General features: G+C 43.8%; 1 protein-coding gene across 2 annotated transcripts in view; it reads left to right on the forward strand.

Annotated features, from left to right (window-relative positions):
- DHRS7 (dehydrogenase/reductase 7) overlaps nucleotides 1-22169 on the forward strand; it is a 35547-nt gene that overhangs the window by 12495 nt on the left and 883 nt on the right. The window contains exons 1-6 of one of the 2 annotated variants that reach the window (XM_073349951.1): nucleotides 1738-2237; nucleotides 4297-4449; nucleotides 10251-10357; nucleotides 11514-11753; nucleotides 19056-19178; nucleotides 21946-22161. In XM_073349951.1, coding sequence (XP_073206052.1) covers nucleotides 2207-2237; nucleotides 4297-4449; nucleotides 10251-10357; nucleotides 11514-11753; nucleotides 19056-19178; nucleotides 21946-22161 — 870 coding nt within the window. In that variant the 5' untranslated portion in view covers nucleotides 1738-2206. Of the gene's footprint in view, nucleotides 1-1737; nucleotides 2238-4296; nucleotides 4450-10250; nucleotides 10358-11513; nucleotides 11754-19055; nucleotides 19179-21945; nucleotides 22162-22169 lie in introns of those variants that run through there. The other variant, XM_073349950.2, reaches the window with a different exon arrangement.

Below are 22169 nucleotides of genomic sequence, written 5' to 3' on the forward strand. Positions count from 1 at the left end.
GATGAGGGGAGTTTGTCTCAGACTGTAGACCAGGGATCGGCAACCTTTGGTACGCGGCCCATCAGAGAAATCCACTGATGGGCCGAGACGGTTTGTTTACCTGCAGCGTCTGCAGGTTTGGCTGATTGTGGCTCCCACTGGCTGCGGTTTGCCGTTCTCGGCCAATGGGAGCTGTGGGAAGCAGCGTGGGCCAAGGGATGTGCTGGCCACCACTTCCCACATCCCCCATTGGCCTGGAACAGCAAACCGCGGCCAGTGGGAGCTGCAATCAGCTGAACCTGTGGACGCTGCAGGTAAACAAACTGTCCCAGCCCACCAGCGGATTTCCCTGACAGTCCGTGTGCCAAAGGTTGCCAGTCCCTGTTGTAGGCATTTGTTTGTCACCCACGTATGTAGCTGAATGCTTGATAGCTCTGGTTCTAGAGCAGGGGTGGGCAAACTTTTTGGCCCGAGGGCCAAATCAGGGTGCGAAACTGTATGGAGGGCTGGGTAGGGAAGGCTTTGCCCCCCAAACAGCCTGGCCCCTGCCCCCATCCGACCCCTCCACTTCCTGCCCCCTCCCGGGACCCCTGCCCCTAACTGCCTCCCTCCCCCCCTCGCCCCAAACCTCTGCCCTATCCAACCGCCCCCTTACCATGCTGCTCAGAGCAGCATGTCTGGCAGCTGGGCCACCCGGCTGGAGCCAGACACACTGCTGCACTGCCCTGCATGAGCGCATAGCCCCGCCGCTCAGAGCACTGCCCGTGCGGCGTGGCTGCGGGGGAGGGGGAACAGCAGGGGAGGGGCCGGGGGCTAGCCTCCCAGGCCAGGAGCTCAGGGGCCAGGTAGGACAGTCCCGCGGGCCACCTCTGTTCTAGAGAATGAAAATGGATTGGGAAATGTGCTCTCCTCAGAGTGGATAGGTATAGCCAGTTTAAGGTGACTGTTGCACTTGGTCTAAATATGAAGAACAATTCCATCCGACTAACCTACCCTGGGAAGTGTGAACACTCTCTTAAACTATGGTGGTTCAGATCTCTAAATTTCTCCCATCTCCTCCTCTTCCACTGGTGAAATGAAATCGAGGCCTTGTGTTTATACAGGAGCTATGAAACTCCAGGAAAAAATCCAAACTGCACCAGAGGGATTTCTTAGCTGGCTGACACATACTGCTATGCTGCACAACCTCTCATGCATGTTGTGTATCAGAGCACAATAGTTAACCATTAACACAATTCTATTGTAATTCTTTATTGTAAAACACTCATTTAAAAATGAACCATTAAAAGTTCTTCTCAACAAAAACACTTACTGGAACAAATCAGTTCTATGACTGGTCTCCAACAGTATTCTATTCCAAGCTCTTCACAGAAGAGCAACACCCAAATTGATCCAAATGTACTTGCCAAGATGCAATACCATTGTGACGCTGAGCCAGTGAGGGATAAGCAGCCAGCAGGCTAAGTGATCCAAAATCAACCTTTAAGACATTAGAAAAGTATTGAAATGGTAACCAGGGCCATTCCTTGTAGATGGTTATCAAAGCCATGTTAAATAGATGGGAGTTCTGTATTGTTGGAGAACTAGAAGAGAATACTAATTGTATTTGTGTTTACCTAGATCTGTTAGAAGTATAACAATGTGATCTAATAAACTTTTAGATGCTAAACTTCTGTTTCTGTCTGTAATGTTTCATTATTATATTCTATTGATTCAGAGATCAAAAGGGAATATTGACAATTAGATGAAACTGGTGGTGCAATAATATCATTGTCTTTATTTCTCTTTGAAGTTTGTAGTAAGCTACCTATGAACCTTTCAAAAGTTAATTGCCTTATGCTAATCAATGCAACTGGTTATCAGTGTATGCCTAGGAAAGAGATTTACTTCAGAGCAACAATGTAATTACCTATTAATCATCCAAGGAATGCCTGCTGTGGTCACTTTCTGCCAAGAGGTTTGTCAGCTGAGCTTCAGCTATAAAAACTTTAGAGCCTCATCCTTTATCTCAGATCTGCTTAAACTTTGTCAGGGGAAACTCAAGCCACAAGACTGAGGTCTCCTTGTATGTCCTGGATTATCCCTGCAACTTTTCATGGAAGAATTTGAACAAACTGTGCACGTGGACTGCCTATTAGACTATAACCTATTGAACTGATTTTGGAAGGACTCTTACAGATCAGCAGTTCACCATCTCTGCTATGAAACTGACCTAAGAACTTTATTCATGTCTGTATATATAATAATTTTTAACCACGGTAACTTTTTCTTTTTAATAAATCTTGTTTTAGTTAATAAGAATTGGCCGTAAGCATGTATTTAGGTGAGATCTGAAATATTAGTTGACCTGGAGGATATGGTGTCTGATTTCTTGGGACTGGTAGAACTTGATGAATAAGGCTTTAAATAACCCTCATTATGTAGGCTTGACTGGGTGGGAGCCGAAGGCTGGATTGCTTAAAGGGAACTGTATTTTAGCTCCATAGTGACCAGTTAGGTATTACAGAAGCTGTTTTGTTACTGGCTTGGTGAATCTAATTATTAGAACAAACCACCAGTTTGGGTGATCATCTTCCCTGTTCTTCACAATTTGCCCCGATTGAGCATTCTCAGTGTGGCCCCTCCAAAGACCATGATCACTTTGGTGTAGTCTGGTTAGGATATACATTACCACAGGTCAGTTGGGTTTTGGGTCAGAAACACATACTTGTCAAAAGTTAATTGATATTGAGAGGTTAAAGATTAATTACGAGTGAACCATATTCATATGATGATCTTTCAAGAAAAACCCTTGAAGAGTTGTGCTCACAAAAGGGGCTGTCTTTTAAGGAAAATGTTCTCAGATCAAGACCTGAAAAATCTGTTTAAAAGACCGTGACCAGAAAGCAGGGTCTCCATCTGCATCTGTCCCAGATGCAGTGGCTGCAATAGAAGCAGTTAGAACACTAGCAGTGAAAAACAAATAGCAGTTAGAGCATGAAGCAAAACTGGCAGATCTTCGATTGCAGGAAAAGCAAAAGATTACAGAAGAAGCTGACAGGAGAGCCAAAAAAGCTTACTACCGACATCTAGCAGAGGCTGAAATTGAAAAAGCTGCTCAAAGGAGGCTGGAACAGGCACGTAGAAAGCAGGTAGAAGCTGCTACACTCCAGCTCTAAGTCCTGAGAGAGCAAAAGAATCTGCCACAGCCTGGAAATCGATGTCATCTCAATAGCAAAAATTTGGAGAGGATTTGTCCTATTCACAAAGTTACTGAGGATATAGAGGAATTTCTGTTTATCTGTGTGAAGTTCATCCTATTCCAGATGGGCAGAAGATGCCTGTCCTGGTGATTGAGATAATCTTCTGGCCAGTGTTCTGATTGGCAATGACATTATAACTAGGTTGCATCCAGTTTAATGTCATAACTAGGGACTGGGTGATTATGACACTTCCATCTTGTCTGTTGTTGGGTAAGGATATGACAACTTTGTTTCATCAGGCTGATATGACCAGAGCGCACAAGGAAAGCATGAAGGTGATTGGACTGTTACCCGCTACCCATGTAGAAAATTGTGACAAGGAGGGAATTGGAGCTAATTATTAGAATAAACCACCAGTTTGGGGGATCCTTTGCCCTATTCTTTGCTGTTTGCCCTGATTGAGCATTCTCAGTATGGCCTATTCAGTGACCATGGTCACAACCATAATATAGGTTATATTATATATATATATATATATATATATATATATATATATATATATATGTATATATATATAATTTTTTTAACCTCAGCTGAACAGTGGCAGTGAATCAGTCCTAAATAGCTGGGGGATGGGAAATCTGACCAGTAGGAGAGAGGAGATTAATTTTCAACAGCAAAGGAAAGAGGGGACAAAAGTGTGTCTATGCTGAGAGGACACATGCAATATCTTTGGTGGTTCAACAAATATTATTTAATTATGTAGGTTTCTTTTTTTGGGATGGGTGGAGGAAGGGTGCGTGTGTGTGTGTCCTCAAGATGGCTAACAAAATCAGAGTTTGCGGTGTGTTGGGATAAGCTATAGGGAAAAATATGTATAAAAATAGTATGATTGTATAACTTAAAGACTGCAATGTAATGTGCAAAAGGGTGAAATTAAGGTTGCATGTGCCCTTAACTGTGGAACTTCTTGATCTTCTGAGCACTTATCCATGTAACCTTAATAGCTGGTTATACACTGACAAGTGACTTTATAATAATGCTATTGTGAGGTTCCATGTTTCTGTATAAACTGTGCAAATTTGAATCGCTGCCAACAGTGATTCATAAACTGCTTTCTTGGTCATTTCAACAGAAAATGAACTGCCTGACAAGGTCGTCTGGGTGACAGGGGCCTCAAGTGGAATTGGAGAAGAGTTAGCTTACCAGCTAGCAAAGATAGGGGCTCTAGTTGTGCTCTCTGCAAGAAGAGAGAATGAATTGGAAAGGGTGAAACAGAAGTGTCTTGGTAAGTAAAAAAGTAACTTCCATATTATTGATCTGACTTTTGCCATTATAGAAGTGTTGTAAAAAAAATTTAATCCATACAACAGGAATACATTCATAATTAAAGGCAGTTATGAACTTACATTTATTATAACCTAGATGCTTTGCTTTGAGTTTTGTGTATTTTTAGAAAGCTCCAGCTGAAGGATGCAATGTTACAGGAGCAGTAAATGAAAAATGTTTAGGTGCTAAAGTTGCAGATGCATGCGTAGGCACCTAGTGGGATTGTCAAAAGCACTTATCTGCAGTTTTAGGCAATTTAACAGTCTGGGCCTTTTTCTCTTGAAAATAAGAGGGTATTTTCAAAAGGAACACAAGGCACTGTGCCAACAGGGTGGGGTCATGTGGAAATTCTGGAAGGCTCTTAGTGTAAAAGTTAAGCAATAATTGAGCTGTCCAAGATATGCAGCTAAAATTGTCTTTGTGGCAGTTTGTAATCTTCAGTACCATCTTATAGCACAGAGGTGGGCAAACTACAGCCTGTGGGCCACATCCAGCCCACGGGACCATCCTGCCCAGCCCCTGAGCTCCTGGCCTGGGAGGCTGTCCCTCCCTCCCCCGGAGCCATGCCGCTGCGCGGCACAATGCTCTGGGTGGCAGGGCTGCAGAGCTCAGCCTGACCCGGTGCTCTGTGCTGCGCGGCACAGCTACCTGTCCTGGTGCAGCCGCGCTGCCAGCCACCGGCGTTCTAGGCAGCGCGGTAAGGGGGTAGGGAGCGGGTTGGGCAGGGGAGTTTGAGGGGTGGTTGGGGGCTTGGATAGGGGTCGGGGCAATCAGAGGGTGGGGAATGGGGGCAGGTGTCCTGGGTGGGGGCAGTCAGGAAGGAGAAGAGGGGTTGGATGGGGAGGGCTGGTGGGGCAGTTAGGGGTGAGGGGTCTGGGGGTGGTCAGGGGACCGAGAGCAGGTCCCCGGCGGGCCATCAGGAAACAGGAGGGCAGGAGTCCTGGAGGGGCCATCAGGGGCTGAGAAGCAGGAGGGTCAGACGGGGCAGGGGCAGGGCAATGCCTGGCTGTTTGGGGAGACACAGCCTCCCCTAACCGCCCCTCCATACAATTTCAGGAACCCGATGCGGCCCTCAGGCCAGAAAGTTTGCCTGCCCCTGTTTATAGCACCTAAACTTCTTGGTGGGTGTAAGTAGCTCAGACTCCCTGTTACAGATGGGTGTGAGACTATGCTGCTATAGTCCCTATTTCTGTAGACATGGCCTCACTAAACAACAGAAACATTCAGGGGTCCAGTCTGCCTTCAACATGTTTGAACAGGGTAACTACAAGGTTGCACAGGTGTCACTGAGGAAATCGTTTACCCTGCGGAATATTTTACTGGTATTGATGAATGACATGCCAACAGCAGTGACTTCAATCTCAACAAAATGAGGTTACTGCATCCTGGTGCACAAGCAGGGACTCCGTATTTGTGGCAAAGGTTAGGTCTAATGAAAAAACACTTGCTGGAGGCAGGAACAAGGTCCAACATAGTATTTGCCCAGCATTGTGGAAACGAGGTCAGTCTAGCCTGCATATGTTGGATTGCTATAAATGTAATCATTAACAAATCCTGCTGCAGCCCTCTACTTGCTCTCTAGTGTGCAGATGATGGAAGGAGAAAGAGATTAATGTAGTTATGGCCCAGAAACAATCGAAGATGAAAGAGAATTAGTTACCAGGTGGACTCTAATTAAAAACACGTAAAACACACAAAAATAGACATTAAGATGTGGGGGAAGGGAATAATTTTGTTGCCTTTGCTGTGTGAAGAAGACTCTCAAGCCACTATTTGGGAAGCAAGCTCAGTGCAACTGTGAGAAAGGTCAGTTGTTCAAAACAATAGAAAAGCTGATGCATTCAGCATGAAGACTTGGAATTGATGGCACTTGGCTTTGCTAACATATTCATCAGCCTGAAAGCATCCTAAAGAGCACGCAGTGTAATAAACAGACATAGATGATGCAATAGTGAAAATATCTTATGAGATGCATTTAAGCCTCCTCAAATCCTTCTTCATAACAAGAAGAAATTAACAAACGCAGGCGTTCTGCTTTACCATAAAAAAGTACTGTTAACAAAAGAAACGGCAGCTTGACAGTGTGGGACTGGGGATTGGTCCAGGAGGAGAGGTGGTGTCTATAGGGTCCATCCCCTGCCCTCTCCCGAAGAGTGTGGATTCTCTGGCTCAAGCTGATGAAACTGCTCAGAATGGCAGGGCGGGCTTAGAAGTTTTGGGATCTGTGACTGGCATGGAACAAACTCTGGCTAGCTTTACACTACAGTTTTCTGCTGCTGAAATAAAAGCAGAAAGTTGCCAGCACAGATTTTAAGCTATATAATCTGAGTGCACTTGCTGTGGAAACTGAGACAAACAAAACCACTTTTGAGGATGGAACCATGTCTTAATGTATAAGAGGGAAGCCAGTTTGTTACTGAACGTCTATGCCATTTGCTTAGTACTTGGTTTGCCAAATAAAACTCTTACAGAAATAGTTGAGGCTTTTGTGTTTACATGCTTCCTTTCTCTCCTTTTGAAAGGAAAAGAACCTGTCTTCAGAAAATATACTGTCTGAATGGCCTTCCCAGTAAGGCCTATGTGGTTCATTAGTGATAAAATTGTGATAGGATGTCTTGGAGCACTGCATGGCCTTCTGATGCTTTTCTTATTCTTGTGGGAAGTACTTAAGATCATTCACATGTTTCCCAGCCAGGGGGCATTAAAAATAGCCACTGAAGTCACACTAACCTTCCCTGACTCTCTGGTTCTTGTCAATTAACCTTACAAGTTTACTGGGATTTGATCTCAAGTGGCCTTAATGTTCGTTTTTGTGTATCTCTCTCTCTTTGTAAAACTTCGAAGTAACGCTTAATATCTGAGGGCTTGCCCACATGTCAAATTAATGTGTGGCAAGCCCAGGTGTGAATCTACTGTGTATCAGCTTGCAGTACACTAGCTTGCCATGTGAATGAGGCCTTACTCCCTATGAAACTCATGAGCACGCTCTAGTGGTTACGCTTGTGAATTTTCCACTGTGCCTTAATTTTTCATGACTATAAAACATTTTAAAAAAAAATTAATGTTCGGCTTAAAAAGACAGAACACTAAGGGTATGTCTACACTATGAAATTAGGTCGATTTTTATAGAAGTTGATTTTTTGGAAGCAGTTTTATACAGTCGATTGCGTGTGTCCCCAGTAAGCGCAGTAAGTTGGCGGAGTGCGTCCACTTTACTGTGGCTAATGTCGATTTTTGGAGCGGTACACTGAGGGTAGCTATCCCACAGTCTCCACCGCCCATTGGCATTCTGGGTTGAGCTCCCAATGCCTGATAGGGCAAAAACATTGTCGCGTGTGGTTTTGGGTACATGTCGTCAGTTGCCCCTCCCTCCCTCTGCCTGCCGTTGCTTTCACAGAGGATCGTTTCGCAGCTTTTTTCCTGGGTTAACCATGCAGCCGCCATAGCACTGCAAGCGGGAGCCCGCTCAGCTCACTGTCACCACTGCTGTTGCGGGCAAGATTACTGTGGGGGCTGCTGTGATCCAAGTAGCCAATGCAATCACTGACGTTCTGTTATCAAGGGTAGTGACTCTGGAAAATGTGCGAGCCTTTTTTGATTTTTAGGTGCATCGTATTCCTGTCCTTTGTCGCTGGTGAAGAAATCTTTCAGCCGTACATTCCACGTGTAACAGCTCCAGGGCTCCTGCTCTTTTGCCTTGGCCACATAGCAGCAGCTCCTGGGTGCCTTCGCATCAATGGTGAACGGCTCCACCACTTCCGCTGCAACTCTGCTATCCTGATCTGTTGCAACTCTGCAGCAGACAGTGCAGTAGGACTGCTAGCCGTCCTCATCAATGGTGTCTTGCTCGCGCCACCGCTTCCACTCAACTCTGCTATCCTGATCTCCTGTGAGCAGGAGGCTTCTGCCTCAGGCTGCTCTCCCAGCCAGCAGCACTGCGCAGTCGCGCCTACCCCTTGCTCCCATGGCTCAGAAGCCTGGACAGTAGTAAGGAGCAGTTCAACTATAGGCTGAGCAAGTGCCGAATGGTGGTAGAATGTGCCTTTGGATGTTTAAAAGCTCGCTGGCACTGTTGGTCAGACCTCAGTGTAACCAACATTCCCATTGTTATTGCTGCTTGCTGTGTGCTCCATAATACCTGTGAGAGTAAGGGGCAGACGTTTATGGCAGGGTGGGAGGTTGAGGCAAATCGCCTGGCGTCCGATTTTGAGCAGCCAGACACTGATTAGAAGAGCACAGCAAGGCGCGCTGCGCATCACAGAGACTTTGAAAACCAGTTTCATGACTGGCCAGGCTACAGCGTGACAGTTGTGTATTTCTCCTTGATGCAAACCCGCCCCCTTTGTTGATTTTAATTCCCTATCAGCCAACCACCCTCCCCGCTTTGAAATAAAGTAACTATTGTTTTGAAACCACGCATTCTTTCTTAATTAAAAAAAAAAATTGAGATAACGGACAAGGTAGCCATGGGTGGTTTTGGGTATGTCGTCAGTGACCCCTCCCTCCCTCCCTCCGTGAAAGCAACAACAGACAATCATTTCTCACCCTTTTTCCTGGATTACCCATGCATACGCCAGAGCACTGGAAGCGGGAGCCAGCTCCGATCACTGCTGCAGTTTTGAGCATTGTAAACACCTCGCATTTGCCCTTGGAGATTTTGGCATCTATATTGGCATTACATCTTTTGGAACGGAGTTCTGGTAGCACGGATTCGTGTCCCCATACAGCGATCAGATCCAGTTCCTCCTGTTCGGTCCATGCTGGAGCTCTTTTGCGATTCTGGGACTGCATGATTACCTGTGCTGATGAGCTCGCCATGCTGGCCAAACAGAAAATGAAATTCAAAAGCTCCCGGGGCTTTTCCTGTGTACCTGACTAGTGCATCTGAGTTGAAAGCGCTGTCCAGAGCGGTTACAATGGAGCACTCCGGGATAGCTCCCGGAGGCCAATACTGTAGAATTGCGTCCACACTACCCCAAATTCGACCCAGCAATGTCGATTTTTAGTGCTAATCCCCCTCGGAAGGAGTACAAAAAAGATTTTAAGAGCCCATTAAGTTGACAAAACTGGCTTTGTCATGTGGACGGGTTCAGGGTTAAATCGACTTAACGCTGCTAAATTTGACCTAAACTCATAGTGTCTTTCATTTGTTTTAACACCCAAATAATGTACCTACACATACAAATTTTATTTTAATCCTTTTTCTGCCTTTAGGAGCTGTTTCTGTAGTCCAATAGCATTAACCATATTCAAGGTTCTCCAGCTTCTGGCTCAGGTATTGTGTATGTAGGTTGGCCATTACCGCCCCCTGCCTGTCATGGAAAGGACAATACCCTGCATGTTCTCAGGAATGCACACAGCTGAACAGTTTAACCTACAGGCAAAATGTGAAGGATCCTGATACTCTGTGCTTCTGAAGGCCTTGGTTAAAATCCTAATTTAAAAAGCCATATTGCAGTGGTTATAAGGAATGTGTAAATGCCTTGTAGACTAGAGTGTGTTGGTATATTCAAGATACACAAACCCATTTCATTTAATAAGAGTACTTTGTGTTGGTACTGTTATGATAGCATTCCACTAGCTGATTCTGTGTTTGAGAAAACAAAATCTGTTCTTTTCCCACTTAATGGAATTTCCTTTTTGGAAGCTGTGTTGGTGGTGAGGCTGTTGGATTTACTTATTTTAAAATATCAGGAATTAAATGTGCCTTATTGGTGTTTTGGCTGGAATGCTCCTTTTAAATAGTTTCTTTTACTTTAGAGATCTCCAACTTGAGCAGTAAAGATATCCTTGTTTTGCCCCTTGATTTGACTGATAGAAGCTTCCATGAAACTGCAACTAAAACCGTTCTTCAGCATTTTGGCAGAGTGAGTTGAATTTTTGGGCTGTCCTTCTCTCTTCCCCCCCCCCCCCCCAGGTTACAACCACCCCCATCCCTCCACCTTTATTCTTTTCTGAATTATTGAAAATAAAAACCAAACCAAAGAGTTACCTACCCATTTTCTATGTTTATATGTGTATGCACACGTTTGTGTGGATATCAAGTCCTTGATCCTACAATTGTTTGCTTGTGGGCATGCCATTGACATCAGTGGGGGTTCTGCACAGGTGCAACAATGAGCAAATAACTTGAGTAAGGAGCTAAGAATCTAATTTGATTGATCCTGATCTGTGGTTGTATAACCTCATTTCTAGATCAATACTGAAAATGGAATAACCATAACTGTGTGTGTATTGGTCTGAAAGTTGAACACAAGAAAGCAAATTCGGAGAGCTTCATGTCGCAGTGTTAGTAATATCTGTTTGAGTTATGCACAACAGAAATGTACATAACTCAAAAGCTGACTGTTCATATCAAGAATATGGGGTGGGGGGGGAAATAAATAAAATATTTTCCTGTGCGTAGGTGTTCTGCTCCAGATGCCTGGCTCTGTGGTTGTCCCTTTAACTTCAAACATAGTCTGAAATCCAGGCAGTGTAATAAAGTGGGAAGTTTTAGATAGTGCCCATAGTCCCCTTGTCATTTTATGCTTTTACAGTCCTGTTTTTGTAGTTGTCTTTCTCTTCCCCCTCCCTCCCGCCCCCATTGCTATCTCCTCCAGTGGAACTCTGGGCAGACCTAAGAGTCAGCCCACATGGACCATCTTGCAGGACCAGGGCCTTAGATGTTACTAGCTACAAGATTATAGGCTTCTTTCATATTAAACTATCCTGCTATGTGGTTTCCATCTACCAGTGTTCCTCTAATGGACCTGGTCTACTGCTCAGCATAGTTACATTGAGCTATTTTTGTCAGGTTTTTTGCTAACCCAGCACCAAAATTAGCCAAACCTCAACTTAGACTTAATTGTTGTGGGTTTCTGCCACTAGAGTGACTAAAACCTCTCCTGCAGCAGCTAATAGTGACCCAATGCTACAAAAGCTAGATGATATTAGGGAGAGAAAAGCTGGGCAAGACTCGTGCTCCCTCAGAGAAAAAATGTTAGTGGTTAAGATTTGTATTAATTTGTTTCTTTTCTGAAGATTGACGTTTTGGTGAACAATGGTGGACGTTCCCAGCGCTCCCTGTTTGTGGATACGAAGGTGGATGTCTATGCTGCCATAATGGAACTTAATTACCTGGGTACAGTCTCCTTAACTAAACATGTCCTGAATCACATGGTCCAAAGGGAGAAAGGGAAGATTGTAACTGTGAGCAGTGTAATGGGCATCATGGGAGCCCCCCTCGCCACGGGATATTGTGCCAGCAAGCATGCCCTCCAGGTAAGCTAAATTCCATCTGGCTCGCTAAACTAGCAGTCTTGGAACATAGTGACCTTGTATCTCCAGGAAGCTTTATTGCTGGAGCAGCTAGTCCTTGCTGAAGCTTTTATTCCAACCAACATCCAGCAAGGAGAGAGACTTGGCTGAAGAAGTGTATGCTTATTGTGGGGCCCCTGCCTAAATATTTTAAAGCTCCTAAGAATTAACAGAAGGGGCTGGCTGTAGACAACACTCCCCTCCCAAACCTGGGCACAACTGGTGACCAGGAAAAGTGTCTCCTTTCCATCCGTCCTTTCCTCTTTGGATAGCCAACAACTCGCTGGTGGGGACTGCAGGGACCTCAGGTAGGGCTAATAGATTTACAACTGAAATAAGATCACAATTTTTTCCCTGTCTGTCTTCCCAGGGTTTTTAGGTAAAATAGTATGGTAGTATTGGGATCCAAAACCCATGAGTTAGGCCCCCAAAATCATAGGCACCGACTCTGTAGGTGCCCTGGGGTTCAAGCACTCATGGAGGATGGGGGTGGGGAGAGAATAAGGGGTGCTCAGCACCCATGAGCCAGAGCTTAAGTGTGGAATGTGTTGAGTTCCATGCTGCTAACAACTTCTGCTCTTGGGACAGGGAGCCTTTTTGTAAACAGAGGCAGGGTGATTAAGATAATTTAATGACAAGCCTTTTGTTAAGGATCATAAGATGATCCTGAAAGCAGTGCCAGGCACTCTAGTTAAGGAAATAAAGGGTAGGAATAAATAGTCTATTTTCAGAATGAAGAGAAGTAAATAGTGGTGATCCCCAAGGGCATGGACTGGGACCAGTGCTGTTCAACCCATTCATAAATGATCTCTAAAAGGGTGTGACAGGGCAAGGCCAGATGGCTATAGAAAAGTAGTGGGAGATAAAGATATTAGCTCCAGGCTAAACAAATCCCTGGTACCAGGATAAGTGAAATGGCAGGTGCTCCAGGTCAATTAAGAAACCTAGGGCCAATTAAGAATTCTCCAGAAGGCAGGGAGAAGACTCGGTTGATTGGGACACCTGGAGCCAATCAGGGGCTGGCTGAAACTAGTTGAAAGCCTCCCAGTCAGTCAGGTGGGTGTGCATGTCAGGAGCTGTGGGAGGAAGTTGTGCTGTTGGAGAGACTGAGTAGTACACACCATATCAGGTAAAAGGAAGGAGGCCCTGAGGGAAGAGTGAAGTGGGCTTGAGGAAGTGGAGCTTGAGGAAGTGGGGGAAGTAGCCCAGGGAATTGTACATGTCATGTTTCTAAAAGGTCAGCTACCATAGCTGATACTATTAGGGTCCCTGGGCTGGAGCCCGGAGTAGAAGGTGGGCCCGGGCTCTCCCACCCCCCCCTTGCTCCCTGATTAGTCACTGAGACTGGGAGACAACAGAGACTGCAAGGCAGGATAACTTCTCCTCACCTCCCTCACTGGCTTATGATGAAAATGGCTCAGTAGACTGTGACCCTTGTCTCTAGAGAGAGAAGGGTTACATGGAGGGCACAGTGAGCCTCTGAGGCTAGCGAAATCTGCCAGGAAATGCAGGACCCACGGAGGCAAGGACAGAGCTTTGTCACAAGGGGTAAACAGTGAGGTGGCAAAATTTGCAGATAGTTAAGTCCAAAGCAGACTGAAGAGTTACAAAGTGATCGCACAAAACTGGGTGCCTTGGCAACAAAATGGCAGATGAAATTACATGTTAAATGCAAAGTAATGCACAGGGCAAAATATAATTCCACTATACATATAAAATGACGGGGGGCCTAAATTAGCTGTTGCCCTTCAAGAAAGAGATCTTGGAGTCATAAATCTGCAGTACTCTGGAAGCCTGTGCCTCTATGATCCTGAACTGTGGAACACTCATTCTCCAGCTTCAAATGACTTAAAAATTATCTCCAGTCATCAATGGGACAGATGCAACTGAATAATGTAGCTGTCCTTAACGTGCATCAAGACCATATCAGGGAACTAGATATCAAATAAGATTGCTGACCGTTTCATCCAGAAAGCTACAGTGAGACATAATGTCTTTAAACTGCAACGTTAGTGAAGACCGCTTGTAGGTGATTGCAATTATTTTAATATACTGTAATTCATGATGTAATTATGTAGTTCATAACTTAATTATTAAAATAGTAAAGATACCAACAATACACATTCAATAACTAGAATATAAAAGAAGTGTTTAAAATAGGCTGAAAATAGCCTCTCTCCTGCCCGCAAACTGGCAGAGCACTTCCTCCCTCCCCCAACACACACACCCCTTCAGAAACCGTCACTAGCAAAAACAAAAGTCCACACCTATGCCTAAAACCATAAGTGGTCAAAACATCACAAGAACTTGCGGGGAGGGGTGTATGTGTGTGTGTTTGTTTGTTTTTTTAAATTCTTTGCCTTCTGGCTTTGGAGCCTTTAGGGTGCCCCCTTTCAAGCTGTTTCTGGCCCTTATGGTTTTAGAGAACTATTTATTTCTAATAATTGCTTGACTCCAGCAGCTGGGGCTTTAAGGAAGACTCCAAAAACCCCAAGACTTAATAAAATCCTAGGATTTGGCAATGCTGTATGTCAAGGGGCACAGTGAAATCCTCAAAAAAAAAAAAAAAAATACCCCAGAAACTGTTGCTATAGGACATACTATATTACAGCCCTGTTTCCTTGCAAGGCTTTTTTTTATATTGGTGTGAATATAAAAGGGTTATGAACAACCTCAATTCCGAAGGTGTTTGTAATTCTGAGGGTCTACTGTACACTCTGTTCACTTTGATATGGGGGTTTCCTTATTTATATTTTGAAATAGAAATAATCGCCATCTGAGACCTACAGCCTTACTGGCTGAATTACATATATCCAAAGGAGAAAGCCATGAGTGGCAATGGGAACTCCTTGTGAAGAAGGGAATTGACATTCATGTTTATGGGCTAGAATAACTGAGGGAATTGTGAGCCCAGTCCTTTGAATTTTGAGCACTTTCATGACTTTCAAAGAGAATCTGTGGCTCATGGCACCTCATGAAGTACCTGGTATCTTTCAGCATCCTGCCCTTTATTCTCACCATTTCTTGCAACAAATTGGGGATGTGTATGTTTATCTTCACCAGTGTAGAAGGCTCTCAGAGCAATAGACCAAGAAACAATGTCTGTAAGGGTTGCATCTGAATTTGTATAACTTTATGGGGGTTAGATATGATCTGCCTTCCACACTATTCTATGAACTGCTGCTAAAGTGTGATTTGTTTTCAACTTAAACTGCAGTGACTGTTCTAGTCAGTGACTTTGTAAAATGGCACCACCTTACTCAACACCTGACTTGAAGGTGCACATAGCAGATATTTGTTTAGTGTATGAAATACTGTAAAGCAAAGGGCTGGCATAATAAGCCCGTCAATAAGCTATGAAAGAATGAGGCCAATTCTGTTGAGGAGGCACAAGACAGTTGTCAGGTGTTACTGAAAACTCTTACCACTGAAATCCTAGGTGGAGGTTCGAGCTCTCGATTAAAAAGTCAGCTTTTGACTTCTACACTGCGGAGAGCTGATCTGGAAGTCCATTGAGAGAAAAAGCATATAAACGTGAACACCCTCCCCCAGGATCATTTCTGTAGTCGTTTCTGACTGTAAACTCAATTCTGAATGCTTTTTTGTCTAAACACAATTTACCCATTGTATATCACTGTGCACACAAGGCTTCTAAATTCCTAGAATCATAAAATATTAGGGTTGGAAGAGACCTCAGGAGGTCATCTAGTCCCTAGATGTAGAGCACTTTGCAAGTGGTGGTAAGGTTGGGCTATTTATTTAAAAAAAAAAAAAAAAAAAAAAAAAAAAAGCGCCCCAGGACACTGAAAGTTAACCTTAGCTTAATCTAACATTTGAAAGTATGGAAATGACCAATTAAAGCACTCCAACAGCCTTAATCTATAGCAAAACAAGCCTCAAGTCGCCTTTCCTGTTTCTTTCACAGCTAGAGCCTGGTTCTACAAACTGCTATTCATATAGCTTCCCACAGGGTTGCAAACCAGAGGGCTTTATCCTACAAGATGTAGTATTTATTTATTTTAATTTTTACCAAAGGCTTTTAAGAAATTCAGGATAGGTTAGTGGATATCTTCTTGTAAGAGTCAATGTATTGATTCATTGACCACCCTACTACCATCCTCCTTTTGTCACATCACAGACATTTTAAGACGTTTGTATTCTTTAAAAGCACAAACCTTCAACTTGAAGACACTGTATTTGTAAAGACTTGTATGTATAATGCTAGTTAACGTGATGGCAGAGGAGCACCCTTACCTTAGGTTTTTGAAGTGGCTTTAATGCCATGATCTGGGTCTAGGAAGTTTGTCTACATGTAATTGTTTTGTATTTGTTGATTCTTAATTGGTGGCACATGGAGTCTTAATAAAGAATGCAGAATGATGGACTTCAGTATGCTCTTCATACAAATTCCTAATTTGATAATTGGTAGCACATGGTGCCTCAATGGCGCAATGACAGCCTTCGCTATTCACCCTAATTAGGCATTTGTATAATTGGTGGCACATGGAGTTGCACTAAAGAATGATTTGTGATGTCTTCGCATGCTGCCTAATCAAAAACTTCTAAAATAGGTGCCTTTGCTAGACATAAAGGCTGCTAGTTCTTGCACAATAGCACTGCAATTAGGAGCAGAACAACTTAATGTTTGTGGTCATTGAGTTGAAAGTGCGTATGGATGGATAACACTTTCTGTTCTAACACCATCCTTCCACTCCGCAAATGCACTCCAGTGAGGGTGTCACCAGGGGCCAGTGTTAGGGTTGCTGGGTGCTTAACTGTGTATTTCTATACTTTCAAATGTTGGGCTTTCTTTGAAACCTATCTTAATATCTAGGTTTCTTTTTGACAGTGCTTGTCTTTTAATAGCAATAATATTATAAAATCACTAATCTGTACTCTCAGCCACTGCAAACCCCCAGTAAAAACCACAGCAGCGAGTCTCAGAGCCCAGGTCAGTGGACTCAGGATCTGAGATTCTGTCTACACTGCGCTTCGGAGGTGTGATTGCAGCAAGCATAGACATACCCAAGCTAGTTTTGATCAAAGCTAGATCAGGTAGCCATAGCAGTGAAGTCTTGACAGCACAGGCTACCCTCATCCACTCAGGACCTTGGGTAGGTGCTTTGAATGGCTACCACCCATGCTGCCACGTTTCACTGCTGCTGTTCAAAGCTAGCTTGAGTAACCAGCTAGATCTTGCTACACATGCTGCCATCACACCACCTGATTACAATGTAGACCTACATCTCGTGTTTGTAATTAAAGCGCAGCTTCGCTCTTGCATTTGTCTGCAGTGTGTTCAAGTCGGAGCCCAGTCCAGCTCCAAGTGAAGCCAAGGGCAAAATTCTCTATTGAATTCAGTGGTGCAGAATTGGACACTTAGAGCACTTGGTCTAAGGTCTTGTTGAACAATGTTTCCCTCTGTGACGTTACACCCCATATTCTTCATAGAAATATCTTAATTGTGCCATATTCATATTATATGTCTTATGCAAGATGGGGCATGTGAGGTGTCCTAGAAAAGGTCCATTTACTGAATGTATTTATCCAATTTGTATGCATGTGTCTTTTCTGTATCTAAAGTTAGTTGTAATTGTTACCCACACAGAAATATTGTCTATGTATGTGCTTGGGAAACTCCCACCAGCATCAGCCTTAATGGGCTATTAGGAAAAGCCAATGAGTGTTCAAAGTTGTGGACCCCCCCATCTTCCCAAGAATTCCTTCCTATGGACCTTGCAATTAAACATTGTCTCATGGTTGCCCTGACACTGCAAGGTCATGTGATAATGTCACCTGGTACAAAATACCACCTTGGGCACTCCTGGTACTTTTCCACTAGAAACAAAGGCTTCCCACCTTATGTAAATTCTATTTAAGGCTGGGAAGCAAGGCAATCTGGACTGTCCTCTGTTGCCTTCCCAGGAAGGAAGACTGATAAAAACACCTCAAAGGAAAGGCAGAGTTAAGTCCATGCTGAGACAGGGTCTAGTCTGTAAAGGGAAATAACCGGAACTCAAAGTTCCGGAAACTCTGCAACTCTCCTAAAATAACATTTAAGGTGAGAAATTACACTTTGTAACCTGTTTCTTGAGTGTATTAAGCTTAGTTTGTGTGTTTTGTTTTATTTTCTCAGTAATCTGCTTTGTTCTGTTTGGTATCCCTTATAATGACTTAAAATTTACCTTTTGTAGTTAATAAACTTATTTCTTGTTCATAACATAACCCAGTTTGTGCAATTCATAGCTGGGGAGAGGGGCAAGAAGCTGTGCATCTCTCTTTCCACATTGAGGGAGAGGGTGATTTTTATGAGCTTGCGCTGTGCAGATTTTTCTGTACAGCACAAGACAATATTATTTTGGGTTTACTCCCCAAAGGGCATGTGCACATGAGTACTGGGTGAATCCCAAAGCTGATTCCTCCCACACAGAGTTGATCTCCATGTCTGTGCCCATTTGCAGATGGGTGTCCCTATCTGTGTGTGCTGGAGAAAGCTTGAGGGCTGGGCACAGCTAGGACAGGGTGGGGAAACCCAGGCCGGTGGAATGGATGGAACCAGTAGGACCCTAGCACATTAGGTGGCATCCTGGATGGGGGGGTCCAACCTGTCACACCCTCCTCCCTGTGACACAAAATCCTTGTCCTTTACTTAAAACATGATAGAAACTATTCTTTACTCTCTGCATAGGCGTTGGGAGAAGCAATAGGCATTTGTTTGCAGTAGTCTACTCCTTTCTGTGATTCTGCAGTTCTTAGTCCTGCACAGCTCCCTTTGACAAAACATCAGGAGCCTTGATTCTCTGAGGCGCTGAGCACTATGTGCTGCCATTAACTTCGCTTGGTGCTAGAGATGCTCAGTACCTCTAAAATTCAGGCCCCATAATACTTTGTTGGTGGGCATTGTGCAGACCTGAGAGCTGCAAGAGTGGGGAAAGCTTCTGGTATAGAGACCCTTGTGCTTCTGAGAGCTGACAGAAAGAGGCATCAGTGACTGCAGACAACCTCTGACTATCCAAGCCCTTTAGCTGTAGACTGAACTAGGAGTAAATATTCAAAGTGGTCACTGAACATGAAAGATTGAAGACTGGTGGTGGTGATTGCATTTAGTACAATACCTGGAACTTCTACAGCAGAGTTAGAGCTTAATGCTCATTAAAATAAGTGAAACCTCACAATACCACAGTGAACTACATAAACATTATCCTCATTCTATTAATGGGGAAACTGAGGCATGGGGCAATAACAACATAACTTCCTTTCTTCTAGGGTTTCTTTAATTCGCTTCGGCCTGAACTTGGTGAATACCCAGAGATAATTATTACCACCATCTGTCCAGGACCTGTCCAATCCAAAATTATACACAACGTCTTTACTGAAGACCTCTCAAAGGTAAGGAGCAGATATTTCCCTGCTGAAACTCTGCTACAGTAGAAGCTGATTCTGTTAGCGCCCAGTAAAACTATCATTTTTCAATGTAGAACTGACCTCCTTCCTGCTGGCAAACACTAAGCTTCCAGTAGTAAAGAGATGAATAACCTACAGTGTAATAAAGGAACATTATATAGGCCCAGATTTTTAAAGGTATTTAGGCACTGTGGTGCTCAGCGTTGCAATGCCTAACAGATTTAGGAGTCTAAAATATTTTTATAAGTGATTTAGGCACTTAGGAGCCTAAAATCCCATTGTCAATGGGATTTTAGGCTTCTAAATCAGTTAGTCATTGCAACGCTGAACACCACCATGTCTAAATACCTTTAAAAATCTGGGCCTTCGTCCCTAACTTCATATAGAATCACATCCTTACTCACCTTTGCAAATGGTGAACCTTCCCTTTCCTACATGCGCAGGTGTGTTAATTCCTTTGTAGGTGATTGATTTGGTGTACACTCTCCCATTCTGGGCAACCTGGTACCTGCCACTATGCAGCCATCCAGTGGTTGCAAACTCCCTGTACAGTCACCTTTTACTCACAGAATCACCCTGTTCTCTTGCATACAAACCCTTTTGCAGCTGCTAGGGAAGGGTCTGGATTAGTCCCACAGAACTTTGAAATGCAGAATACATTAGCTGCCATCTAGGCAACTTCTGTCTGCTCAACACACAAAGTTCCCTATTCTGTTGACTCTATGATGCAATCATTGGCAAAGCTCCTTCTGTCATCAACTTCAAGGCATTCATTCTTATTTCCTATGGAAAGCTAAGGAAAATCTCTCAAGTTTCAAAACTGTTTCAGCTAAACAATCCAGCAAAAAAAACCCTAGTAACTGAAATTGGTAAACATTTTTTTGTTGTTGTCTACAAACTACCCAGCAAACATAATACCTAGGGTAATTCCATGCCATGTGGGGAACAGTCCACCTCTCCTGTACATTCGAGCCAGGTTCTGGCAGGTGTTTGTGTAACTGTATTTTCACAAAAAATAAAACATTGTGTCTAAAGCTATTTATTCTATTAAAACTCCACTGAGAGCAAAACCTTCATTTGAGTCTTAAAAATAAAAAATTTCTCAGATGCCTGGGGAAAAGAAGTCTGGTCCTGCCTCCCTCCACAACCAATCAATCAGGGAGTGTTTTCCTTAGCAGCCTGCCCTAGGGTCCTTTTCACTCCTGGAATTGGAAAGCAGACTATTACCAACAGCTTCTGCTGCAGCGAAGCCTGGTGCCGTGGACCACCTAATGGCGCAGTGTACTTAATTTCTCAGTTGCAGTACAGTAAACTTAAATATCCACTCTAAAATGCAGTGTGTGCTTTTATATTATACCAAATTATAAACCATGTTTAAGTATGTCAGATTTTGGACCTAATTGGGTTTTAAAGAATGGTTCAAAGGCTGGTAAAATTTAAATACTTATCATAGCATTAGCATGTAAGATTGCAAAGCATTCTGGTTGGGCTTTTTGACAGGGCAGTGTCCTTGATGTGAACATGGGGCTCAGTGGTGTGGGGTTCCTTTTTGGGAAGGTAGGCCTAGGGCTAAGAGGGTCTCATAAAGGACACTCAAAACAAGTGTGCATATAACACACATCTTTCACCTTCATCACAGCCAGATTCTACACATCTTAAATGAACTAGAACAGCTATAATATCCTGGTCAAGAGCATCTCCTGCTTTCTATTTGCTGAAACTATGTAAGGCAAGGCTCCTGCCAGCAGTGGAAGCCTCCACTGGCATATCAACACAATTCACAGTAGCTTCTTTAGAATTCTAGTCCTCAAGCCTGCAGTGTGGTGGGACTGCTGACCTCTGACTTCAATACCAGTAAATCCAATTTTATTCAGCCCTGCAATATCAAGTTGTCTAACACCTGAACTGACTTCTTCTCAGTGATTGGAGGCTTAATTTATGAGCACAATGTCTCAGCTTAAAAGCCACCATAAAGGGAGATGGCATAAAAAAAGATTAGTGTGCTTTACTTATTCATGACTCTTAAATGAAGCTGTTCCCACTCAGAAATCAATACAAGATTAATATTCTAGAACGAGGGGGCTGGAGCAGACCCCCCCCCCGAAGAATCCATGTGGTTCTGCTGTGTGGAAGAGAGGCTGAAATGTCTGAATGTGCAGCAAATGCATACACTCTGCATGGAGCCCAGTTCAATCGTTCCCTTTTCAGACAGTAGCAGGTATAGGCCCAAGGTTGCTATGCACATCTTTCAGCCCACTGCCATGCATTAGGATGACACAGGGCCAGGTAGCTGTTGGGATAAAGTAGCCTGGTAGAGCAGCTGTAGCCTTTGGAGGAAAATTACTTCTCCTTAGCACACACATCTAGCTGCTTGGGTGGGGCTTTGGGCCGAGGGGCATTATATAGGCTTCATTTACCCAAAGTCCTACACTATTCATCTAAAATAAATAGAGACTGGTCCTCTGGCCAGCCTACTTTGCCAGAAGCCACAAGAGACTTTATTATCCTTAGGGATACATATGCAGTGAGCTGTGATCCATTTAAAACCAAAGTATAACTCCCCTTTAAGGATGCAGCATAAATGAGGGAAGAAGGGAGAACAGCACTGAGGTAGAAATTTAGTTTTAAATTATGTATATAGTGCCTAAATGCTCTGATGATGGGTACACAGGAAATCCAAAGATGGGGGAACGAAGTAATTTTCTTGATGCAAAAGTTCTGTAGCATTTCATCCTTCCTCTTTTCTTCCCAGTCACTAGAAAACACCGGTGATCAGTCCCACAAAATGCCAACTGATCGCTGCGTTCGGCTTACATTGGTCAGCATGGTAAATGATCTGAAAGAAGCCTGGATCAGCGATCACCCATATCTAGCAGTCTGCTACCTTTGGCAATATGCACCCACCTGGGCATGGTGGCTTATGAACAAGATGGGCAAAATAAGAATACAAAACTTCAAGCGTGGAGTGGTAAGCCA

Source organism: Lepidochelys kempii, chromosome 6 (assembly GCF_965140285.1).
Source record: "Lepidochelys kempii isolate rLepKem1 chromosome 6, rLepKem1.hap1, whole genome shotgun sequence".
Taxonomy (NCBI): domain Eukaryota; kingdom Metazoa; phylum Chordata; order Testudines; family Cheloniidae; genus Lepidochelys; species Lepidochelys kempii.